Raw genomic sequence first — 26,464 nt, 5'->3', positions numbered from 1 at the left:
CGGCCTCTGGAGATCCTGCTGCGCCCACTGCCAGCCACCATGGAGCCTCTGGGGACGGTCACCCTTTTCCTGGGAGTTTGCCTCTCTTGCCTTCTCCTCTTGGCCGCCGTGAGGAGCAGGACGCAGGGCAAGGGAAGGTGGCCGCCGGGCCCAACGCCTTTGCCCCTTGTGGGGAACATCTTGCAGCTGAAGACCACCTTCCTCAGTAAGGCTCTCCAACAGGTGAGCAGCAGAAGGAACAGCATTGACCAGGACAGCAAGAGAGTGTAGCGTCCCTGCCCCAAGGAGCAGGGAAGGATAAGGGAGAAAAGGCAGGGAGGGTGGGGGGCACAGAAATGTTGGGTTTGAAGGAAGAGCCAAAGAATGCAAAATGATTCTAGAACAGTGCCTTTAACACATCTTCCACATCTGGTTATTGCCCAGACAGCCCTGCATGAAAAATGCAGACATATTGTGTGTGTGTGTGTGTGTTTAGTCGTTTAGTCGTGTCCGACTCTTCGTGACCCCATGGGCCAGAGCACGCCAGGCCCTCCTGTCTTCTACTGCCTCCCGGAGTTGTGTCAGGTTCATGTTGGTTGCTTCGCAGACACTGTCCAGCCATCTCATCCTCGGTCGTCCCCTTCTCCTCTTGCCATCACACTTTCCCAACATCAGGGTCTTTTCCAGGGAGTCTTTTCTTCTCATTAGATGGCCAAAGTACTGGAGCCTCAGCTTCAGGATCTGTCCTTCCAGTGAGCACTCAGGGTTGATTTCCTTTAGAACTGATAGGTTTGTTCTCCTTGCAGTCCAGGGGATTCTCAAGAGCCTCCTCCAGCACCACAATTCAAAGGCATCAATTCTTCGGCGGTCTGCTTTCTTTATGGTCCAGCTCTCACTTCCATACATCACGACAGGAAAAACCATAGCTTTGACTATTCGGACTTTTGTTGGCAAGGTGATGTCTCTGCTTTTCAAGATGCTGTCCAGATTTGTCATCGCTTTCCTCCCAAGAAGAAGGCGCCTTTTAATTTCAGGGCTGCTGTCTCCATCTGCAGTGATCATGGAGCCCAGTAAGATAAAATTTGACACTGCCTCCATATCTTCCCCTTCTATTTCCCAGGAGGTGATGGGACCAGTGGCCATGATCTTAGTTTTTTTGATGTTGAGTTTCAGACCATTTTTTGCACTCTCCTCTTTCACTCTCATTACAAGGTTCTTTAATTCCTCCTCACTTTCTGCCATCAGAGTGGTATCATCTGCATATCGGAGGTTGTTGATATTTCTGCCGGCAATCTTAATTCCGGCTTGGGTTTCTTCCAGTCCAGCCTTCCGCATGATGTATTCTGCATATAAGTTAAATAAGCTGGGGGACAATATACAGCCTTGCCGTACTCCTTTCCCAATTTTGAACCACTCAGTTGTTCCATGACCAGTTCTAACTGTTGCTTCCTGTCCCACATATAGGTTTCTCAGGAGACAGATAAAGTGGTCAGGCACTCCCATTTCTTTAAGAACTTGCCATAGTTTGCTGTGGTCCACACAGTCAAAGGCTTTCGCATAGTCAATGAAGCAGAAGTAGATAGTTTTCTGGAACTCTCTGGCTTTCTCCATAATCCAGCGCAAGTTAGCAATTTGGTCTCGAGTTCCTCTGCCTCTTCGGAATCCAGCTTGTACTTCTGGGAGTTCTCGGTCCACATACTGCTGAAGCCTACCTTGTAGGATTTTGAGCATAACCTTGCTAGCGTGCGAAATGAGTGCAATTGTACGGTAGTTGGAGCATTATTTGGCACTGCCTTTCTTTGGGATTGGGATGTAGACTGATCTTTTCCAATCCTCTGGCCACTGTTGAGTTTTCCAAACTTGCTGGCATATTGAATGTAGCACCTTAACAGCATCATCTTTCAAGATTTTAAATAGTTCAACTGGAATGCCATCACCTCCACTGGCCTTGTTGTTAGCCAGGCTTTCTAAGGCCCACTTGACTTCGCTCTCCAGGATGTCTGGCTCAAGGTCAGCAACTACATTGTCTGGGTTGTCCGGGATATCCACATCTTTCTGATATAATTCCTCTGTGTATTCTTGCCACCTCTTCTTGACGTCTTCTGCTTCTGTTAGGTCCCTCCCATTTTTGTCTTTTATCATGTTCATCTTTGCGCAAAATGTTCCTCTAATATGTCCAATTTTCCTGAACAGATCTCTGGTCTTTCCTTTTCTGTTATCTTCCTCTATTTCTTTGCATTGTTCATTTAAGAAGGCCCTCTTGTCTCTCCTTGCTATTCTTTGGAAGTCTGAATTCAAGTTTCTGTAACTTTCCCTATCTCCCTTGCATTTTGCTTCCCTTCTCCTCTCTGCTATTTCTAAGGCCTCGTTGGACAGCCACTTTGCTTTCTTGCATTTCCTTTTCTTTGGGATGGTTTTCATTGCTGCCTCCTGGACAATGTTACGAGCCTCTATCCAAAGTTCTTCAGGAACTCTGTCCACCAAATCTAGTTCCTTAAATCTGTTCTTTACTTCCACTGTGTATTCATAAGGGATTTGGTTTAGATTATACCTGAGTGGCCCAGTGGTTTTTCCTAATCTCTTTCCATGTTGTGTGACTCAGGAGAAAATGTTCGCCGAGAGGTCGCTGTGTTAGCCTCGTTCAGCAAAAACAAAAGAGAAAGAGAGACAAAGCCTTGGTGCATCTTTGAGCCCCCCTAAATTGTGTTCCTTCTGAGGATTCCTGGATGACAGGTCACTTCAGGAACATCATAGCAAAGGGCTCACCAATCCAACTGATTCACTGCCCTTTGCTGAAAGTGGGTGTGTGACCAAGGCATTTCATAGAGAGAGGGAAGGATAGACAGACAGACAGATGGACCGGCAGAGTCCCTGTCGCTGTTCTGGCTTCAGACACTCCACCAATTGATGGTAAAGTTGTGCTGCCTCCAAACCCATTCCCCAAATTCTTTATCCAAGAGATTCTTCTCTTTCCTCCACTTCCTCTCCTGAATGGAAAAGAATGGACCACCTTCACATCCTCGACACTGGGGCTGTTTTTTGACTCACTGCAAGCATAACTGGTCTTTCCCTGGTCTTTCTCCAGCTCAGTGAGAAATATGGCCCCGTGTTCACCGTGCATTTCGGAGGGGACCCTGTCGTGGTTCTCCATGGCTACGACGTCATAAAAGAAGCACTGATTGATCGCGCAGACGAGTTTGCACCCAGGGGACCCCTACCGTTGCTTGACAAAGTTCACAAAGGGAAAGGTAAGTTTTGCTGGATGCTAGTCCTCATGGGAAGTGGGAGCATATCCTCCACCCGGGAGATGGAAGAGGCACTGAGGTTAAAAAAGAAAAAATGAGGGTGGGGGAAATCAGCTCACATGGAGGGCTGGTCAAGGAGGTCTTTTAGCAGTCACAGCCGGGGGGGCGAAGGCTGTCAGTCCCAATTTGGTTGCATTTCTCCAAATTCCTCATGCATTTTCTCCCTGCCCTTGTTTCCCATTGTGCTGTGAGGTGCTGGTCTTGATCTCACACTGGAATTCATACACACTTTTTGCACATGTCCCCAAAATTGCAGGTACATTCACATGTTTCTCCCATCAACTAAAATAATGTCCACTCTTTTTTTCTTAAAATCATTCAGACTGGTAACATTTGAGTAAGAGAGTCAAATTGTGCAAGCAAACTAATGATCAGGTGGCAGAACCCACATTGTAACATAAAGATCTACTGAAGTTGGAACTTATTCCACTGCTTAGCTCACGAAAAAGCTGCATCGGGCAAAACCAATGTCTTTTATCTCATCAAAGTATCAATCTTTTGTGCCTCTGAGACCTTGAGCGTCCCTCAAGGTGGAACATAAATTTAATAAATAAAACAGACGTCTAATTGAGATTTGGAATGGATCTGGGGAATGACAGAACCCTTGATCATTTAATTCTGAGAGACGAAGTAAGAAGGATAAGAACATAAGAACGTCAGAACAGCCCTGCTGGATCAGGCCAAGGGCCCCTCTCGTCCAGCTACCTGTATCTCCCCAGTGGCCCCACCTGATGCCTCTGAGAGCCCACAAGAGACCACGAGATTCCCTGTCTCCTGATCCCCCTTCCCTCGCCTCTGGCATTCCAAAGCACCTTCCTTCTAAATCTGGAGGTTATCCATCATGGCTTGTCGCCTGCAAAGGACTTTTCCTCCAGGAATCTGTCCAGTCCCCTTTGAAAAGGCATCTATGCCAGATGTCATCACCACATCGTGTGGGAAGGAGTTCCACAGACTAACAACAAGAAAGTTGGGTCAAGAAAGATGTCACCAGGTTCTGGTATGGCATGAGAGGGAAATGAGCTTCCCTCTATCTACTTAATCCACTCCCCTGCATAATTTTATATATCTCCATCATAGCCCCCCCCAAGGGGCCTTTTCTCTAGACCCAAGCCCCAAACGCTGTCACCTTTACCTGCACACTCTACCTGTCCTCATCAGGGAGGTGCCCCAGCCCCGCTATCATTTTAGTGGCTCCCTTCTGCACCTTTTCCAGTTCCACCATGTCTTTTTTGAGGTGTGGCAACCAGAAATGTATGCAATACTCCAGGTGCGGCGTTGTCAGCATTTTGTACAAGGGCATTATAACGTTGGCTGTTTTATTTCCAATCCCCTTTTTAATGACTTTCTGGATGTATACAGAAAAACTCACACTGAACTATAAGTAAGTCTGTAAGGTGCCTCTCTGTCTTGTTTTTGTTGTTGTTCGGTCTAGAGATGCTTACATGATTTTTTTTATAATAACATTTTATTATTTTTTATAACATACATACCTACAACACACAACAACAGAAATACCTACAAAACAATAACACATGAAACTAACAAACATACACGAGTGACAAGACAAACATATGGGTGGGGAGGTGTATCTCAGATCAGCTTATCTATTATATAAATTCTGACTACAGAAATAATATATCCGTGTGCACATGTTATATTCCACATTGCTATTACATATATATAATTATCTAACATCCTAAATTTGTAATAAATGTTTTGAATTCTCTCATCTGCATTTCCATCCATCTGTCTCTTATCATATACATTCCTCATTTCCTCTTTCAAATTTCTTATCCAGCATAAAATCCACACAGGCCTATTCATTCCTTGCTAATCTCCATTCTTATATACAGTAAACTATGTATCTAATATTTTCAGCATAATCATTCTTGTAGTTCTTGCATGTTTGATATATCCATATACACACCTTAAAACAATACATCCTGACAGAGGTGCTGTGTTACCAGACTACGCCAGGGGGCGTAATGGTGAAATGAACTGCTCAGAGATGAAACCAAACAGACACTGTTGTAGTGTTGATAGTATTATTTACATTAAAGTCCATATATACAGGGGTAAATACAACTTCTCTTGGTCTTTACACAGTCCTGGTCATTCACAGTAGTTCTTCAGTTTGCAATAGTAAATTTACAGTTTCAGTAACCAAAGATTGTTACCAATGTAAATAGTCCAGCATCCACGAAGTCTTCTCCTCTCACCACGGAGATAGTCTTCCTCCAGGACCTTCTTCTTGCAATATGGCAAGTCTTCATCCAGCGATGCAGTATATACAGTTCTCAACAACACGATCACCAGGAACACAACAATCCAACTACCCAACTACCCAAAACAGTTTGTGTCTGCAAGCTTGGCTAGTTTTATTCTTGGTTGAACCAATCATCTTGGTTGTCCCACAGCTGTCTCAATTAACCCAGCTGTGTTACTTTGTTACATGTTGCTTGACTAAATCCTGATTCTGTAACAACTTATCCACTGAATTGCAATGAACAATTCCCTAGGTTGACTTTGAGACCTGTCACATCCAATATTATTATTCATCATCATTTCTAAAATTTATAAATCACATACACTTATCTAACCTTAGGTTTCATGTTTGGCCAAATTTACTTATAGTATATTGATCATATTGCTTTATATATTAATTATATCTATCTTCAAACAATTGACTTCCATTATTTATTCAGCAAGTAACTTCCCCCTTTCTGGTTTCTATTTATCAGCTCCAGTGTCGTCCAACCAGAATTGGCCTCATGATCACATATATTTAATATCTCAATATACATGCCTCACCAGCAAAGTATTTTCCAGTTTTGAAATGCCATCTGTAATATTTCTTTAGAGCAATTTCTATATGCTTAATTAATTTGATCCCAATATAGTCAGTGTTTAGATTTTGGAGCGAGATAGCATGTGGCCTCTGATAGTAAATTCTTGCCCTGAGCTTTGCCCATCCCTCCCTTACCTTCTTTCTTTTCGACACAAGCTTAAGATACCTTTCCCGCCCCCCCCCTTTTGTCTTTTTTAGTCATCCTTTGAAGAAAAGGAGTCTTTTTCTTCTTTCTCTCTGCCTCTGGGTTATCTTCACATCATACCAATTGCTGTTTCTCCAAGATTGAAGACTGTCCATTAATTATCTGGAATTCCCCCTTGCTTTCGATTTTTTCGTGCAGAGGAGAAAAGATTTCTTTCAGATCCATTCTGAACTCCTCAAGTTGCATTCCCAAATGTCCGATTATGTGGCTTTGACAATCTTGAAGAAGTTCCTTGATATAATGCATTGTCAGTTGTGACGATAACTCGCCCCCAGTCAGCAGATTAATTACTCAAAATCTCCATATGATTTATTAGCAAGTCCGCTCTTAAAGTCTTGTGAGGGGGGACTTCATAGATGTTGTAGCTAGATACAGAGTCATTGCAGAGTTATTTAAAGTTCTTAAGTCCTGACTTTACAAATTTATGTGAGGCCAGTTCTCTGGGAGGGAGGGTTAAAAAGGGAAGAAAGTAATTTGGTTTCGTTTTTGTGCTATGGCATAGTAAAAAAACTCCAATGTTAAGGCATCCAAGAGGTTATGCCGCTTGAGGTCTCCTTCTCAACAGCTTTCACATAGCAGATTTGATCTTTACTTGCTGTAGCTTATCAGCAGATTAGATTGATTTCTGTTCTGTAGTCAGATAATAAATTTCAAAGCCTCCCCTTTGCCGAGCAGCTAACTTACCAATCATGGCGACTTCACGAGACAGACTGCGTGTAGGAAGGGACCTCTCCCAAAAACCAGACTGCCATCTGAAATTCGGCGGTTCCAAAGCTCCCACTTGCTGACAAGTACACTCTCCTGTGGAACTTGCCCCCTCCTTCTCCGGGGGGGTCGTCTGACTCAGAGTAGACCCAGGGGTATCCAGAACCCTAGAATTTCCCTGTTCTCGCTGCTTGTGGCTCCTCCTCCCTCCTTCGAGATGCTTGCATAATTAACGTGGTCTTGTCTTTGATCATTCTAGAGAATTCTGGCACAGTAGGAAGGCAGGTTCTCCGTAAAGCCAGTTTTGGGGAAATATTGCCTTCCAAGATAAAAGGAGTGACCCTGTTGGCAAATAATATAGGAAATGGGTTTCGGACATCCAGATCTGCATGCTTAGTGTGGTCTTTCTCCCTGGTTCCAGGGATTATCTTCAGCAATGGGGAAAGATGGAAGGTGCTCCGGCGCTTCGCCCTCACCACCCTCCGCAACTTTGGGATGGGGAAGAAGAGCATCGAGGAGAGGATCCAGGAGGAAGCCCAGTATCTGCTGGAAAAGCTCCAGGACACCAAAGGTAGGTCATGGAATAGGGAGGAAGGGAGGGCCAGCCAGCCAGATCAGCTGGATCAACCCCGGGAATCCATAGATCACCCTCCTCAACGTAACTGTTTCCTAAACACCCACTCTACGAGAACTTGTTTTGTTTCCCGGCTCTGGGCTACGCTGTAGTAGGGATTGGGCTTCACAGCTGCAGTTAAAAAAGTAACTTTGTCCACTTCTGCTTTCTAAGAAGTACAGATATATTTCATATTAACCTTTAATGAGGGATGAGGCTCATTTGATTTAATAGATTATATACAATAAGCAGTTTAAACAACCATGCCAAGACTAATTAGTTCTTTGAAAAGGACATCATGATTTCTTTATCCTTGTTTGAAACACCTTTCCAAAAATTAAGGCGCCACAGCAAAAATAATCTCAATAAGAGTGACAATATGCTCAAGCTTGTTTGTTCTCCCTTCCTTGTTTCACTTTTGTTGTCTCTACAAGGCAGCCACTAGCTAACTCCCTGACTAAATTTCCAGGGCCTGTTGAAGATCACATGGAATTTGGTGTTTCTGGAAAGCAAGTAAATGCCTGTATACTCAGAGGCCAAAGGCTATTGAGATTTACTACCAGTGTAACACAACTGGCGTAAATCTCAGCAGCGAATTGCCACACCTTAAGAATGGTGTAGTGGATGGAGTGACAGACTTGGTTTGGTGGACAGAGTTGCACATCAGAGTTTTGAATCTCTACTCAGCCGCCGAAATTGAGTGGAGGAAGAGAACTAGTAAAAGCTTCCTTAAATATCTCCCTTACCTTGAAAGCCCAATTAGGATCCCTGTAGGATGGTTCTGGCATGAGAGCACGTATCAACAACAAGAGGTTAGCGTAGATTCCAAAACTCGTAACACAACACCATACACCTAAGCTGAGGTCTTAATAAGTAGCAATTCACCATCAAGATTAACACCAGCTATGCTGGCAGGAACAACTACTACGATTTTGGAAGGGACTCATGCGGCTGGAAAGCTGGAACGGACTTCAAGAGTCAACAAGGCAAAGTCCCTGTCGAAGTAGGAAAGGTAGCAAGATCCATAATATTGGAAGTGGGAAAAGATGATCAAGGAGCTCCTGCTTTGATCCCAGGGTTCACACCACTTTTCAGGAAACCTGGCCACCAACTCATTGTGGTTGAGTTGGGTGATCCCTGAGAATCTAGCGGGATCTTGCTGTGTCCCAGCGATCTCCCCCCCCTCACCCCGATAGTGATCTCACCAGCAGCAACTAGTTCCAGGCAATGACAGGGTTCCGACTTTGATGTCAGGACTTGCCTGACTCACTTGCAATGAGACTGCTTGGGGCTGTCTTCCCCTACCGGCCACCTCATCGCCCTTACACAGAGGTGCTCTCACTCTGAGCAGTCAGAAAATGGCGATGCAGACACCTTGTTCAGGCTGTTCTGCTGAAAGGGGAAACACAAAACCCTCCCCTTCACGGTCCTCACTGTGATGGGGCTGCAAAGAAGCGATTTGTGTTTCTATGGAGGCTATTGCTCATGCGGAGAGCCTGGGCACAAGCAAGGAGCCTCTCCTCTGCTCTCCCATCAGATCATGGATGGTGCAAGGTCAGCAGCTCTGTCTCCAGCTGGCATGATTGATGACATTGATAGATGAGTCCTTTTGTACTTCCAGGAAAGCCCTTCGACCCCACCTTCCTGCTTGGCTGTGCTACGTCCAACGTCATCTGCTCCATCGTCTTTGGAACCCACTTTGATTACCATGACGAGAGGTTTCTAGCCCTCATGGACTTGATGAATGAGAACTTCAGGACTTTTAGCTCCCCTTGGGGACAGGTACGCCCTTTGCACATGGTCAAGGAAACACTTTTAGGGTGGCATTTTGTTTACATTATGCATAGAGAGCTCTCCTGTGTGCACAAAACACAGGATCATGAAATTCAAAGGGGCATCTAAGGGCCATTGAGTTCAATCACATTTAAACATCAATTCCATATTCATTCTATATAATCTATTCTTGAATATGTATTATGCACCTCTGAGTGAAATGAGAATCTTCTACCTTCACCCTTTAATTCTCTCCATACATCTTTCAAATCTATTTTATTCATTAATCTATTGAATATTGTACTTTTAATTTTCCCTTCCCTATTTCGCAACTTTGATTTGTCTTTCTTCAAATCCATTACCATATTAAAATCACCTGCTAATATAACAGAACCTTTCCTCAATTTATCCAACCTTCTCAAAATACTTTCAAAAAATTCCTCCTGTCTCTCATTAGAGTGGTCCTGAGGTGGCTAGATAGGCGGGATATAAATTAAATAAATAAATAAATAGGTGCATAAACATTTACAAGACTAATATCGTCATCTTTTATTTTGCCTTGCATTATCAGATACCTGCCTTGAGTCTCCTTTTCCATTTTCTCTATTTTAAATTCACTCTTTTTTGATATTATTGCTACTCCCTGAGACTTTGAAGTCCCAAATGATTTTTCATAAATTTCAATCGATTTGCCCTTCAATTCATTAAAACCCTCCTTTTTGATGAGTTTCTTGCAGAAATACAATATTCATATTGCTTTTATTCAACACATTTTGTATCCTAGCCCTCTTCATATTGGACCCCAGACCTTTCACATCCTATGTTAAAAACCTTAAATATTTAACCATATTTATTTATTTTATTATTATTTTATTTATTTAATTTATACCCTGCCTATCTGGTCATCGTGGCCACTCTTATTTTTTAAATTAGTACTAGTCCTGGTTTGAGTACTACTGTGATCCCCAATTAAAAAACAAAAACCCCTTGAATTCCTATTGAATTCTTCTACCACCCAATTCCCCACTACTACTTTTCTCCCCCGATTTTCTTACAGCGCTGCCTAGAGACTGTTCTGGAATGGATGCAGTCGAATGGGTTGAGGCTGAACCCGGACAAGACAGAGGTCTTGAGGGTGGGTGGCCTTTCCATCAGCGGTTTGGGTGACTCCCATTCTTTTGGTGGGGGTCAACCCTCACTGCAAAGAGCGAGGTTTGCAGCTTGGGGATATATCTGGACCTGGTGCTTACTATGGAAACCCAGGTGGCATCCGTGGTCCGTTCTGCCTATTTTCACCTATGGCAGATTGCTCAGCTGTGACCCTATCTTTATGGAGGGCCCTCACTACTCTTGTCCATGTGCTCGTAATCTCGAGATTAGACCATTGTAACACACTCTACGTGGGGCTGCCTTTGGGATTGATGCAGAAACTTCAAATGGTGCAAAATGCGGCAGCCAGGCTTCTTAGTGGGGTGAGAAAATATCAGCATACCTCCCCCACCCCGGCTGCTTTGCACCAGTTGCCTATTCATTTCCGCATTGATTTCAAAGTTTTTATGATGACGTATAAAGCCCTAAACGGTTTGGGACCTCAATACCTGGCAGATTGTCTTCTCCCACCCAGGTCTACACGATTCACCCGACAAAGCCAGCAGGGACGGCTGAGGGGCCTTACGCCGAGAGGTCCGGAAGGAAAGAACAAGAAACCGGGCCTTCTCGGCAGTGGCCCCTCGGTTGTGGAACACTCTCCCAATGGAAATCCGCCTGGCTCCCTCGCTGGGTGTTTTTAAAAGCCATTTAAAAACATGGCTCTTTAGGCAGGCCTTCCCTCCAGTCAATTAATTGATCTTTGTTTCTCAATTATCTCATTTTGATAATCTATATATGCATCTGTTAGTAGGTTTTATTATTATGTTTGTGATTGTATTATATTATATTTTATTGTATTTTATCACACCTGTAAGCCGCCCTGAGTAGACTTTGTCTAGAGTGGTGGGGTATAAGTCCAAATAAAGTAAAGTAAAAGTTACAGACATTTCCGGTCTCTTCTACAGACCTGGGGGGGGATGTGTCTGTCCCTATCCGCCGTGACTCTCTCCCTGCCTCACTCTGTTATATTATGTGAATCCTATTTTACCCTGATATATTCATAACTACCCCTTTCCCCATATATCTATGCATAAACATTCAAATATAAATTTCAACATATTCGGTATATAATTATCTACAATATTTATACACTTTAAAAAATATATATATTTTAAGAATTCTCCCTTTTATTTTAATTTTTTTCTTATTTATTCTTCTATTCCTGGTCTCCCCCTTTTTATATTTCTTTTATCTCAATTTCTTCCCGATTATTCCTCCCTTTTTAAAATACTTAACCATCACTGGGAAGCTCCTTGGAAATCTCTTTGTCTTTTTCAGATAATACTATACCATTCTCATTTTTTCTGGGTTTACCCCTTATTATTTTATCACTTTTTATAATACAAGTACCAGACAATTTCCTTTTGCATCAAATAAAGATTTTACATTAAGCCTATTAACTCTTATTCTCTTGATTTTCCTCATCCTTTAGCTTTCTTTGGTTGTTTTGGTTTCGCTCCTTGTTTTTCTTGTTCTTGTTCTTGTTCTTTTTCTTATTCTTCCTTGTCATCATCAATCAAGTCCCGCTCCATTGTTTCCTCTTCCTCCAACTCCTGACTTAGCCCTTGTCTCTTCTCCCATTCTTCTTTTGTTATTATTCCAGAGTCTTTTAAGAAATCCAAAGCCATTGGAACTGATGTAACTTTATGAAATTTTCTATTATGATGCACCTTTAGAAACACTGGGTAACCCCAGATATATTTAGCACTTCTTTTTGAAGAATAGAAGTAATAACCTGCATTTTTCTTCTAAATTCCATAGTCCCATGACAATAGACAATAAACACTTGCATAGGATGATTTTCAAATACCAAATTCCCTGGATTCTCTTTTAAAATTTTCATCAGATCCTCTTTTTTCCTGAGGCTTCAAAGTCTAATCCGAATATAGAGAGGTTGACATCTTGTACCGACTTTGTGTATTTTATCCAAATCATAAACAATCCAATTCAATTTTGGTGCCGTCTTTTTCAGCTAGGCCAATGCTAGTTCTGTTAAGTCCTTCTCTTTGGAGCCCAAATCTGGAATTCCCTTTAATCTAATGTTATTAGGTTGATTGTAATCCTGTGTTAGGATCATCTGCTCCTGTAGATCTATGGTAGCCATTTCACTGTTCATTAGTCTAGCAGAATTTCATTTTTCTTGCTCCTCAGTATGTTGGTCAGTTTATTTATTATTTATTTATTTATTCATTAGAGTTTTACCGCGCCCCCTAGACAGCATCTACTCGGGGCGGCTTACAAATATCATAAAATATCATAAAGACATCATAACATTAAACAATTGAATCAATAAAATGGAATATTCAAGATGGGAATAAAAGAAAACAAAAAGATAGATTTCAAGAATTGTCAGGAGGGAAGGCCTGCCTAAAGAGCCAAGTCTTTAAATGGTTTAAAGTAAGAATCAATTATTTTATTCAGTTTTTTATAATCCTCTTGGTTGGTCTTAACATCGTTTACCACATTTTGTGTTTTTTTAATCCATATTTAAGATTTTTGATCCCAATTCAAGTTTGTTTGATTTATTTGTGAGAGATTTTCATTTACCTTTGCCATCGCTTCCAACATTAACTTCATTTCTGATTTGGTTTTTTCTAATAAGCTTTTTGAGCCATTTCTGCTACTTCTGTTTCTGCTTCTGCTTTTGACAATCTCACCAGATAAGAATCTAATTCTTGATTGTGCTGAATAATCTCTTTTCCTTAGAACTTTACTCTCTTGTGGTTCAGACCTTGCTTTCCTCATAAATTTCAGTAAAAATTCAGTAATTTCCTGAACTTTCAACTGCTATTTTAACTATGACCAGCAGATTCCATCTTTTTCTCTTGTGGGAATTGTTTCTGCTTGTGTCTCTAAAATTTCCTTTTTTTGTGAAACTCCCACCCATCTTAGACTCCTTGTCCTGTTAGAATCTCCTGCCTTACCTATTACTGTTCTGAGTTTATTAAAATTGGCTTTCCTGAAATCCAGAATATATGTGTGGCCACACTCTAGCTGGTTTCCATTGACATCAAGAACTCATGTGCAACATGGTCACTTTTCCCCAGAGTTTCTCTTGCTGACACTTTTCCCACCAAGTAATCCCTACCGGCTAGAATTAAGTCAAGGATTGCTAGTTTCTTCTACTACTTTTGTAGGAGAAAATTATCAGCCACAAAAACTGGGAATTTCTTGAAGGGGGCATATTTGGTAGAAATTGTCTTCAGAAATTGATATCAGAATAATTGAAGTCCCCCCTGAATAATATACCATATTTTTTGCTCCATAAGATGCACTTTCCCCCCCAAAATGTGGGGGGGAAGTCCATACGTCTTATGGAGTGAAGACAGCAATTTTGTCGCTGCCAGACCCTTGCAAGGCTCCCCCACCCCCCACAGGGACAGCGCCAACGAAAAGATTGGGGGAGCATCACAAGGGTCCTGGAAAGCTCACTCATACCCTTGCGATGCTCCTCCCACCCCTGCAGGGGGCCAGCACCGGCGAAATCGCCACGTTCTGGGAGTGTTCGGAAGCTTGGGAAGCCTCCAAACACTCCCAGAAGCTGGCGATTTTACCCCCTGGCCCCGTGGGGGGGTGGGGGGAGCGTGGCAAGGGTCTGAGGGAGCCTCCCAGGACCCTTGCCACACTTCCCCCACACCCCCCATGGGGCCGGGGGGGGTAAAATCGCCAGCTTCTGGGAGTTTTTGAGGCTTGGGAAGCGTCTGAAGAGTCCCAGAAGGTGGTGATTTTGCCCCCTCTGACCCCCGGGGGGACAGGGTGAGTCTCTAAAGGGTCCTGGAACACACTCTAGGCTCACTCTGCCCCCCCTGCTGGGCCAGAAGGGGAAAATCGCCAGCTTCTTGGACCCTTCTGAAGCTTCCCAAGCCTCAAGTCCCAGAAGGTGGCAATTTCACCCCCCTCTGACGCCCGGGGCGGGGGCAGTGTTAGTCTCTAAAGGGTCCTAGGGTGTATTCCAGGACCCTTTAGAGACTCACCCTGCCCCCTGGGGTCAGAGGGGGCAAAATTGCCACCTTCTGGGACTCTTTTGAGGCTTGGGAAGCTTCAGAAGAGTCCCAGAAGCTGGCGATTTCACCCCCTCTGACCCCCGAGGGGCAGGGTGAGCCTCCAAAGGGTCCTAGGGTGTGTTCCATAAGATGGACCTCTCCATAAGGCTCACCAATTTTTAGGAGAAGAAAACAAATTATTTTTTTCCTGTTTTCTTCTCCTAAAAATTTGGTGCGTCTTGTGGAGAGGTGCGTCTTATGGAGCGAAAAATACGGTATTGTGTCTCTCTGAAATTACTGCAGTTTGTTTTCAAAAATTTCATCCACATCCTCTCCTTGATTGAACGGTTGTTTTCATTACCCTATCAAGTCACATTTACCTTCCTGAGCTAAGATTTCCAGTTCTTTTTGTTTGTTTACCACACTCTGGGCATTCATATGTACAAATCATGGTCCCCAGTGGAGGAGACTGTACTCCTGGCTCAAAAGAGTTGAAAATCTACCTGTAGACTAAGGGAGGAACACCCAAGATGAAGATGCAAGAAGCTTTCTGGAGACCAAGAGCCTTCTGCTATTATTAGAAATCGCCAGCAGCCAGCCCCCCTCCCCAAAGTTTCTGCAGTTCTGGATGTAACTTCAGTTTCTAGCTATACCAGTGCAGATCATCCATGCTTATCCAGACATCCCAGAAGGAAATGGAACAGTTGACGTCATGTATGACATGTATGTGTGTCTTCTACTTTTTCCTTTAGCTCAACAATCTCTTCCCAACTTTAATGAACCTCATTCCTGGACCTCACCGCACAATAGAGAAAAACAAGCAAAAGACAGGAGATTTTATTTCGGAGGAGACGAAACAGCATAAGGATACACTTGATCCCAATGCTCCACGGGATTTCATTGATTGCTTTCTCATTAAAATGGAACAGGTGGGTAAAAACTGACAACTAATATAGTACTCCAAAACTGGAAGGGGTTCCTAAGGCCATTGATTCTAACCCCCTGCTCAAGGCAGGTGTTCAGATCAAAACAGGTCTGCCAGGTGGTTATCTAAACTTCTCTTCAATGTATCCAGCATTGAAGCACTCGCAATCTCTCAAGGTCATAGAATTGTCGTACGGTTGGGAGGGTTGCTCATTGATTCCATTGTTGTACTGCTCTAACAGTTAAGAAATATTTCCTGATGGTCATTCTAAATTTGACTTCCTTTACCTTGAGCTCATTTTTACCTATTCTGCGATCTGGGATGGTCTAGAAAAGATCCTGTACCTCCTGTGTATAAACTACCTCACAAGCCTTTGAAAAGTGCTATCATATCTCTCCCCTAAGTCTCCTTTTTTCAAGGGTAAACCTGCCCACTTCTTTCAGCCTTTCCTCATAAGGCTTGATTTCCAGCCCGCAGATCTGTATTTGTTTGTTTGTTTGTTTGTTTGGCTTTTATATCTTCCATCTACACGAATATACTCTGGGTGGTTTACAGTCCAAAAAATAAAGAAAAATCAAAAATTAAAAAAAAATAAAATTATCAATAAAAGGACTGTTGTTGCTTAGGCATTAAGTCATATCTTATTCTTCGTGACCCCATGGACCATCCTGTCTTCCACTGCCTCCCATAGTTGGGTCAAATTCATGTTGGTAGCTTTGATGACACCGTCCAACCATTTCGTCCTCTGTCATCCCCTTCTCCTCTTGCCTTCACTCTTTCCCAACATCAAGGTCTTGTCCAGGGAGTCTTCTCTTCTCATGAGATGGCCAAAGTACTGGAGCCTCAGCTTCAGGATGTGTCCTTCCAGTGAGCACTCAGGGTTGATTTCCTTCAGAAAATGGATAGGTTTGTTCTCTTTGCAGTCCAGGGGACTCTCAAAAGCGTCCTCCAACACCACAATTCAAAAGCATCAATTCTTTGGTGGTCAGCCTTCTTTATGGTCCAGTTCTCACTTCTGTACATCGCTACTGGAAAAACCATAGCTTTGACTATTCGGACTTTTGTTGGCAAGGGGATGTCTCTGCTTTTTAACATGCTGTCAAGATTTGTCATTGCTTTCCTCCCAAGAAGCAGGCGTCTTTTAATTCCGTGGCTGCTGCCACCATCTGCAGTGATCATGGAGCCCAAGAAAGTAAAGTCTGTCACTGCCTCCATATCTTCCCCTTCAATTTCCCAGGAGGTGATGGGACCAGTGGCCATGATCTTAGGTTTTTTTATGTTGAGCTTCAGACTGTTTTTTGCACTCTCCTCTTTCACCCTCATTACAAGGTTCCTTAATTCCTCCTCACTTTCTGCCATCAGAGTGGTATTATCTGCATATCGGAGGTTGTTGATATTTCTTCCTGCAATCTTAATTCCAGCTTGGGATTCCTCCAGTCCAGCCTTCTGCATGATGTATTCTGCATATAAGTTGAATAAGCAGGGGAACAATATACAGCCTTGTCATCCTCCTTTCCCAATTTTGAACCAATCAGTTGTTCCCTATACAGTTCTAACTGTTGCTTCCTGTCCCACATATAGGTTTCTCAGGAGACAGATAAAGTGGTCAGGCACTCCCATTTCTTTAAGGACTTGCCATAGTTGGTCCACACAGTCAAAGGCTTTTGCGTAGTCAGTGAAGCATAAGTAAATATTTTTCTGGAACTCTCTGGCTTTCTCCATAATCTAGCACATGTTAGCAATTTGGTCTCGAGTGCCTCTGCCTCTTCGGAATCCAGCTTGTACTTCTGGGAGTTCTCGGTCCGCATACTGCTGAAGCCTACCTTGGAGGATTTTGAGCATAACCTTGCTAGCGTGTGAAATGAGTGCAATTGTATGGTAGTTGGAGCATTCTTTGGCACTGCTCTAGTTTGGGATTGGGATGCAGACTGATCTTTTCCAATCCCTCCAGCCACTGCTGAGTTTTCCAAACCTGCTGACATATTGAGTGTAGCGCTTTAACATCTTTTAAGATTTTAAATATTTCAACTGTGAAAAGACTAAAACAAGCCAAAAACTAGAGGAAAAATGAATTTAGTGGCAGGAGGTTGCCCTCCTCTGAAAGTGTTCCTTCTTGAAGTGCAGTATCCAGAACTGGACACAGTACTCAAGATGAGGCCTAACCACTGCCGAATTGAGGGCGACTAGTACGTCTCAGGATTTGGAGACTAAACTTCTATTAATGCATTCTAAAATCTCATTTGTCTGGATTTTTTTTTTTTTTTTTGCAGCCACATAGCACTGTTAGCTTATATTCAAGTTTTGATCTACAACAATTCCAAGATCCTTCTCCCTTGAAGTCTTAATGACCCAAGTACAGTCAACCCTCGACTTACAAACGGCTCTAGTTACAAACATTTCGACTTACAAACCACTCTGAAAGAAAAATATTGACTCGACTTGCACACTTAAATTCGAGTTACAAACTGAAAAAAATACACGGGACGAACCAAAAAGGGGGGGAAAAAGTGAGAGAGGCATTCTGGCTTGCAAAGCCTGGGTCAATTAACACAACATGCTTTAAAACATGCTTTAAAATTGGCTTCGTTGGAAAAAAAAGATTTCAAAAGTGCTTTTAAAACTGTTCCCTGCCTCCCCCCTCCTTTCCTGAACTTTTCTTGACCTAAGAAAAAAACAAAAAATATATCCCCCTCTAGTGGCAGAAAGCAGAATAGCAGCTTCCCATTAGTTTCTATGGACGGAAATGAGCAGATACGGATTAAATGGTTTTCAATGCATTCCTATGGGAAATGCAGATTCGACCTACGAACTTTTCGACTTACAAACTGCCTTCCAATACGGATTAAGTTTGTAAGTCGAGACCCCACTGTATCCCTCGTCTTGTAACTGTGCATTTGGTTTGTTCTTCCCTCTAGGTGTAGAACTTTGCGTTTATCCTTGTTAAATTTCTTTATGTTTTCAGCCCAGTGCTCAAGTCTCTTTCTTCCATTTTTTTGTTGGAGAAAGCAATAAGCCACAAAAGCTTGGGATTTCTTGGCAGAAGTTGTCCCCCAGCAAATATCAGAATAATTGGAATTTCCAGTTACTACTACACTGTGTCGCTTTGAAATTCTTGCAATTTGTTTTTCAAAGGTTTAAACCACATGTTCTTCTTGATTGGGTGGTCAGTAGTAGACTCCAACTACCATGATCCTTTTGTTTTTTGGATCCAGTTATATTAAATGATGGGACAAGCAAGCTCATCCTCCTGTATTTCTATGCAAGAATATGGATTTTTCACATATCCTTCACCTCCACATCCACCTCCTTCTCATTTCATTTTGAAATTGCTGTATTCTAGTCATACATATGTGGACATCATGGTACTCAGTGATGGGGATAGGACAGGTTTCCGGACCTGAATGAGTTGACAGTCTATCGGTAGACTAAGGAAGGAAGACCAGAGAACATCTTGGAGACCAAGGGCCTCGTCTCGTTATTAGAAATCACCAGCCGCCAGGGACCCACAAAGTTTCTGCAGTTCAGGATGGAACCTCAGTTTCTAGCTACACCAGGGCCAATCCTCCATGCCTATCCAGGCATCCAGGAAAGAAAGGTAACTGTGGACGTCATGTATGACATGTATATCTCTCTTCTGCTTTTACCTTTAGCTCAGCAATTTCTTCCCAAATTTCATGAGTCTCATTCCTGGACCTCACCACGGAATGGCAAGAAACAAATAGCCGGTCAACCATTACGAGGCGATTATTGAAACTGATACTGAGCTCCCTTGGAGTCGCAACTGTTTCTACCTACCTGTTACCTTTCCCATCCCTGGGATGTCTTCTTCCTGAGACATCCTCAATGATCCCCCATCTAGCCCAGAATGCCCAGTGGCGAAGGTTGGTCTGCAAACTAGGGGACATCACCAAAACCTCCAAATTCAGACTAGCACTCTTGACATTAGGGGAAAAAACACCAGCACTATTGGTGAAACACACTTTACACGCAGAAATCAAACTTTTTCCTCTATCAGCATTGTTTGTGCTGGCAATTTTAGTATAGAAAAAGCAAAATCCTTTATAAACTATTTTATTGCCATTGTTTCTGGGGTTTTTAGGACTTATCTAAATAGGCCCAATTAGAGGTCTAATATGCCATACTCCCATCCAACTGTCATACAGACCTCAGGTGACCCTATTTGATCCAGTTCCTTCCGCTGTCAATATGCCACATCATGAGGTGGCTTAAGAAGAGAGCCACTTCAGGATACGGGCAAACTAAACACTTCCTCCTGGAAGTGGGAGGAGGCAAGAAGGAGGAAGTAAGGGATTTTATTTTTCATTGACTTGTCTTAAAGTTCCCATGAAGAACCTGCCCATGGCCAAATCCATCACCAAGTGTTTGTCTTCAGCCCCTTCACAATAGGAGAAACTGAGTGCAGAATGAGTCTTGAAAGCTCACTTTGGTTTGTTTCCAGTGATTACAAACAAAGGAAATGAACCAAAATAGAGCAATCCTACTTACAACAAAAAAAGCCAGAAGCTCTATCAGGAACCCAGGAAGGTAGGAATCATCTTGGGATGGCCTGTGGTTCGCTCCAGCTCTTACGTTATATGATTACCAGGAAAAGGAGTGAACCAACCCATTGTCACAGCAGAGCAAACTACAGGCCAAACCTTCCATTGACAGGTTATGTCCACTTTTTCTTCCAGTTGGAATCAATTCTATTTTTTACGTTCTAACTACATTTTAGCCAGCACATCTAATTTAATGCCATTGATGGTCTTGTATGTTTCTCCAGGAAAAAAAGAATGGTGCATCAGAGTTCACCCCTGAAAACATGCTGATCTCTGTGATTGATTTGTTTGAAGCTGGAACAGAAACAACCAGCACAACCCTAAGATATGGGCTCTTGGCTCTCCAGAAATACCCGGAGGTAGAAGGTAAAACAGACCCTTCAACTACCTGCCAGCAGCTCCACTCCATTCCCTCCCCTTAGTGGTCTCCTCTTTCAGGTTCTCCGTGTCTCATAACAGCCCCATAGAATTCCTGTCTTGCTCCCTGGGTGATTCCAGGCTGAACTGTAGGGCAGGATTTTGAGCAATCATGGAAGTTAGCTTGGGTGCCAGTGGATAAAGAAGGATGGTAAAAACGGAAGCGAAACCAGGAAGGATCCACCAGAACCACCACCAGAAAAAGAGGTGGGAACTGGGAAGCTGTTGTGTTTCAGGTAAAAGGCTTTCTTCATGGGAGCTAACTGTCCAGAAATAATCTTCCAGAATACTCGTAGAGAGTTCTGCTTCCAGGATTCAAAAGCAGAGAGCATGTATCTGTTTTCCCCTTCAATAAAAGTAGGCACCCAACTCCTCTGAAGAACACCTGTCATCTGAAATATGTTGGGCCATGAAGAAATAATGGCCTGCATCTCGGGGTGCAGCCTCCTTGTAGGGGGTGATCATGGAATAGAGCTGGAGAACAAAGACTAACCAGAAGAAGAATAAAGTCACATAGAGGAGGCCAAGCCACCCAATCCATCATCCAGCCTGTAGGTCAATCGGCCGCCGGGTCAACCATCCTGGCAAGATTTCAGGGCTTCCATAGCATGTCGGGGCACTGGTGCTGAGCCTTTCCCATCCCTTTCCAGAGAAAGTGCAGGAAGAGATTGACCGCGTGGTCGGCCGAGCCAGGGCACCGTGCATAGCTGACCGCGGGCAGATGCCTTACACAGACGCCGTCATCCACGAAATCCAGAGGTTCATCTCTCTCATCCCACTGGCTCTCCCTCACTCAGTGGCCAAAGACATCCCCTTCCGACAATTCGTCATCCCAAAGGTACCGGCTCTGCTTCTAAAGCAAAACAGGAGCTCCTGTGTGACCGAGGGGACTGATGTAGGGGCATGGATCTTGGCAGGGCTCGGGGCTGTGTTTCTGTCTTGCCAGGAGCCCAAAAGCTGTGCTTCCAAACTGCTTTAGAAGTTGCCAAAGAAATCAGTGTGCATATTAAAATTTGTTCAAAATGGTTGATATTTGTACAGGTCTTGAGAATAGATTTTAGTTACCCAAGAAATGGGTTTAAATGTAAAATGTTGGAAGAATCTTGTAGTGACTTCAGATTTTTATTTTTTTTTTATAAAATATACAGTAAAACATTTTTGTCAGTATGGGAGTACATGGTTTTCTTGGGGGGGACTTCATACCCATAGACCACGTGAAGGTGTCAAAGGAACTTTCCTGAGGAAGGATGAAGGAGGGGTATGTTTTTTTTTTAATCTTCAGTAATTTGAGAGGGTGATATGGGTTGGCTGGTAGAGCAACAGTGCTGGAGGGAACATAATGTTGTTTTGGGGGCTGCATTTTGCCCACCCTTGATTTAACCCATCTCTCAAAGGCAGTTGCATTCAATGAGCAATGAAGTATCCCTGAGACTCTCCATCTGTTTCTCTTTCCCTCCCTCCCTCCCTCTCCGCACCCATCTGTCCATCTGTCGCTAGCCACCTAAATCCTGATATGTCACCCATACACAGCCGGCACTTACCCCACCAGCTTCATTTGATGTTCCAGGAGCCGTGGCCTCCCTTCTCCTTGCAATGCTGCAAAATCTGCATGATTATAGTTTGGTCATAGGCATCCATACTTTGCAGAAGTTTGGAATCAGAATCAGACCTAATAGGAATGATTTCAATTTCACTGATTTTAAGAAGTCCACTCCTGTTTAAAATATTGGATTTCGGTGGAAAAGCCAAGAGGAACGAGAAGGAAAGGGAAAAGTGTTAAGAAGGGGGCTTAGAAACCTGGCTCCTGGTCGGGTGAAGGGAGGAGAAGCACAAGCTACATGAAAAGCATCTCAGCTCAAACACGGACAGCAAACGGCATAATCGGCTTCTTTTCCTTCTCCTCAGGGCACCACCATCTTCCCTGTCCTGACCTCTGTGCTGTACGACAGCAAAGAATTTCCAAACCCCACAGAATTTGACCCACAGCATTTCTTGAACAAAGATGGGACCTTCCGGAAGAGTGACTACTTCATGCCCTTCTCGGCAGGTAAAAGGGCCCATCTCCCCCTCCCCCAATTGTTCAGCTCCTTGGGGTCATCCTCATCTCTCACCTTTGGGGCAAGGAGGTGATGCCAGTGGGAGTCAATGTCAATGTCAAATCACTTCTGATTTATCCTGTAAAAGCTTGAGCCCTCCATTGAGGTCTCAACAGGAGCTGAAGACAAAAGCTATACATACATAAATGGAAACTGCATAAAGAGCTAATTGCACAAAATGATAACAGTGTCTGATTTCCAGCATTGACTTTGAAGGATGTCAAGCATTTTGAACATCAGCCAATTCCCTCTGTGCTTGCTCTCTGCATGTGTGCAAAGTTGATGTTGCTCAACATCTCTCAGTGGAGACTAGATAGCCCTCTAGTACATTAGTTATTAAATGTTTAATTTTTAAAAAATTAGAAATGTACTGTATTTTCCATGTATAAGACTATACTTTGTCTAAAAATTTAGGGTTGTCTTATACATGGTAGTAAGCTGAAGAGAGAAAAGCAGGTGTAGGGGAAAGCAGGGATCAAAGTGATCCTGCAGGTCTTTGATGTTTGCTTTCCCCTCTGCTTACGAATTCCCATGGGGTTTAGCAGGTATAGGGGGAAAGGATCAAAGGGTTTTTTCTTAGACTTCCCCCCTCCTTTTTCTTAGATCCCTTTCCCCATCCTTTTGCTAAGCCTGCATAATTTGATCCCTTTCCCCTTACACTTGCTAAGCCCTACTTAGAGAATTTAATTTTGGGTTAGAAAAGGGGGTGTCTTATACATGGGGCATCTTATACATGGAAAAATATGGCATTTTGGAACTAAGGGCATCCAATGGGTCACGTAGGGTTCTTAAGCAATGAAACAATGCAGCACTATGCCACTTAGCAATAATTAATTTTTTAAAATGAGAAAATATGAGGTTGAAACAACATTAAATGCTACTAGATCAGCAATTTGAATCTACGTGATGGAATGAGCTCCGGTCACTTGTCCCAGCTTCTGCCCACCTCACTGTTCGAAAGCATGTAAATGCTAGTACATAAGTAGGCACCACCATGGTGGGAAGGTTGCGTTGGCCACATGATCACGGAAACTGTCTACAGACAAAACGCTGGCTCTACGGCTTGGAGACGGGGATGAGCACTGCACCCCAGAGTTGGACAGGACTGGACATTTGTCAAGGGGAACCTTTACCTTTTACAATTTCTGTTGCAGGTAAAAGGATCTGCGCAGGGGAGGGCCTTGCCCGCATGGAGCTGTTCCTCTTTTTGGTCACCATCCTGCAGCACTTCAAACTGAAGCCCCTCAAGGATCCCAAGGACATTGACCTCAGTCCCCTCATGAGCAGCAATGGTAACGTCCCTCGGCCTTATCAACTCTGTGTTCTTCCTCGCTGAGGAGAAGGAGGACTCTGGCCCACCAGAAACCATCTGGCAGTGGGCGTTTTATTTCAGGCTGCCGACATTTTCTAGCCGGGTAGCAGAACTGTAAATTTATGAACACTGGAGAGCCTTTTACTTAGACAAAGATAATCTGCTTTCATAGAAAGGGGAGCTGGACATCAGAATATTAGCAATTGTTTCCTCCTGAAACCTGACATTTTGAATTAGTTCCCTCTTTCTTGCTCACCACAAACTTTGTTCTTCCTTAAATTTTTCTAATTATTTATTCATTTTGGATCGGATAGGGAAAGATCATAGGGAAGAAGGTTTGGAACTTCATTCCTCCTTAAGAAGTCTCCAAATCACTGCTTCACCAAAGCTGCAGGACATTTGTGGGGAAAAAACTGTATTCAGCAAATGGAAGCCTGAAAATAAAATGAAACCATGTAAAAGGGGGGGGGGTATCTAGAATCCTTTTGGATTCTTACTGAAATCTGGAAAAGTGGCATACCAATTACAAATATGAATTACTGCAGTCCTTTAGCTATGCTTTATATGTTGAGGGTCTGTGTGTGTGGAATGCCCAAGTTATGCCTGTTTATCATATGGAGCTCTAGGGCAGGAGCCTATGACAGGACAGGTCGGGGCGGGGTCAAGAGAACAGTTGGAGATTGAGGGGAGTTAGAAAAGCATTTTGAAAGGTTAAGACAGAGATTGAAAAGTTGGTGTGTGTTAGAGAATAGATAAGAGATAAATGTAATGGAAAATGAATAGACAGTCGTATGATATTGTTACTGCCCCCAGACTATGGAACGCCCTCCCAACTGAAATTCGCCTGGCGCCGACACTGATGATATTTCGGCGCCAGGTCAAAACCTTCCTGTTCCAGAAGGCTTTTAATTGAAATAACATTAACTGTGGGTCTTAATGATGGCAATTTTAATTGTATTTTTTAATTGTATTTTAATTGTATTTTAACTGTATTTTAATCATTTTATTTTATTGCATTGAATTTTAATTGTTGTAAGCCGCCCAGAGACCTTTGGGTAGAGTGGGCGGCATATAAATTAAATAAATAAATAAAATAAATAAATAATGTAAATGAATACAAACAAGCAAATGTGTAATCCTAACCCAGTTTAATGTTTGAACAATAAAAAAAATCTATGAGTTTACTTCTGTGATTTATCAATCAAACAATAAATAAACCTGTTATATTTGGCAGCCCGGGCCTAAGAAACATATTTGGTAGAATGTGGATAAAGATCCACTGGTGGCAACATGTAAAGGTGGACCTGTGTTTGAGTGAAAACAAACAGGGGACATTGGGGGAATGCGACAAAGTGGTGGCAAAGTAGTGAGATGTGAAGCGAATAAACTCCAGTGAGCCAAAGAAAAAAAGAAATTTTCTGAGTCTGAGGGACCTCTTAGTCGAGGGATGAGGAGAAGGAAACCCTAGAGCTCTTAGTGAATAGCTTGGGAGAGACTCCTGATTGCAGACCTTGGGGAAAGAGTGACAAGAAAAAGACTCTGAAGAGAATTATTCTTTGTTTAAAGTTTACCTCACACTTAGAGTGAAAGACCAAGGGGCTAATTTTAGATCTGGGAAAGGAGTGCTGAGGGTACAAAGGTGGAAGCCAAGGTCAAAGATATAACTGAGGTGACTAAAACTAACTGAAGATTCAATAAAATAAAAATTTATGAGAAAAAGCTTCGTGTCTGGAGGCAGAAAGAAACAGTGTATCAGACCCAGGAACAGCGAGGCTGGGTGCCTAAAGAAACATAGTAGCAATCCATAGCTGCCAACAGAGAGCTACAAAGTAACTCTCTCTAACACAGAAAAGGAAGAAAGTATTTTTTAAACTGAGGCTTGATTGTCTGCCTCAGTAAAATCAGCCAACCTGTCCAAAGAAACACAAATAAACATGCCTTCTAAGCAAAGAAAAATAACTTAGCAATGGAGGTAGCAGAGGTTAAAAGTTTACCTCATGAAGAGGAGAGCCCTCTTGAAATAGATGAGCAAGATGAGGCTCAGGAGGCTGATACCACAAAAGGAGAAACTGGGTTAACCTTCCTGGAGTTGTAAAAGTGGAAATTGGAAAAAGAATTTCACTTGGTGGAATTAAAAATTAAAGTTAGGGCGGAAGCAGAAGCCAGACAGATGGAAATGAGAGTGAGAGCAAAAGAGATGGAGTATCAATTACAAATGAAACAATTAGAATTAACAGCCCAGAACAATAACAATACTAATTCAAATAATGAGGGGAATTTATCAAAAGTGGACTTAAAGAAATTTCCTCAATTTTGAAAGAGTGATTGCCCCGAAGCATTCCTTATTGCTTTTGATTGGGTGTGCTGGGATTTTAATGTAAAAGCAGAAGAACATATGGTTATGCTGAGGTCCCAGATAAGTGGAGAGTTAGCTGAGATTTATTCTCAAATGCCACTGGATCAAGCAAGATACTATGAGGCATTCAGAAAATTGGTTTTCTCGAGGTTTGGGATCAATGCTGAGCACCTCAGATGGAAATTTAGAGCATTGACTAAAAAGCTTGAGGAATCATATTCTCAACTGGTCAGATACTT

The 26,464-nt window shown here is 42.9% G+C and overlaps 1 protein-coding gene across 1 annotated transcript; it reads left to right on the top strand.

Annotated features, from left to right (window-relative positions):
• On the top strand, positions 1-24,320 carry LOC110090724 (cytochrome P450 2C18). Its single transcript, XM_020814491.3, has 9 exons — positions 1-222; positions 3,065-3,227; positions 7,464-7,613; positions 9,277-9,437; positions 15,313-15,489; positions 20,269-20,410; positions 21,112-21,299; positions 22,367-22,508; positions 23,712-24,320. The coding sequence occupies exons 1-9, from the start codon at positions 40-42 to the stop codon at positions 23,891-23,893; spliced, it is 1,488 nt and encodes a 495-aa protein (XP_020670150.3). The 5' UTR covers positions 1-39; the 3' UTR covers positions 23,894-24,320.
• The last annotated feature ends 2,144 nt before the right edge of the window (positions 24,321-26,464 follow it).

Source organism: Pogona vitticeps, chromosome 1, assembly GCF_051106095.1.
Source record: "Pogona vitticeps strain Pit_001003342236 chromosome 1, PviZW2.1, whole genome shotgun sequence".
NCBI classification, from domain to species: domain Eukaryota; kingdom Metazoa; phylum Chordata; class Lepidosauria; order Squamata; family Agamidae; genus Pogona; species Pogona vitticeps.
Note: the sequence above shows the minus strand (reverse complement) of the source record. Positions and strands in the feature narration are given on the sequence as shown.

Bases quoted from the DNA above. Each gene is read 5' to 3' on its own strand.
- LOC110090724 (XM_020814491.3), top strand. From the start codon at position 40: ATGGAGCCTCTGGGGACGGTCACCCTTTTCCTGGGAGTTTGCCTCTCT. The intron at 15,490-20,268 runs GTGGGTAAAAAC...ATGTTTCTCCAG, and splicing joins TTCTCATTAAAATGGAACAG to GAAAAAAAGAATGGTGCATC. The intron at 20,411-21,111 runs GTAAAACAGACC...ATCCCTTTCCAG, and splicing joins GAAATACCCGGAGGTAGAAG to AGAAAGTGCAGGAAGAGATT.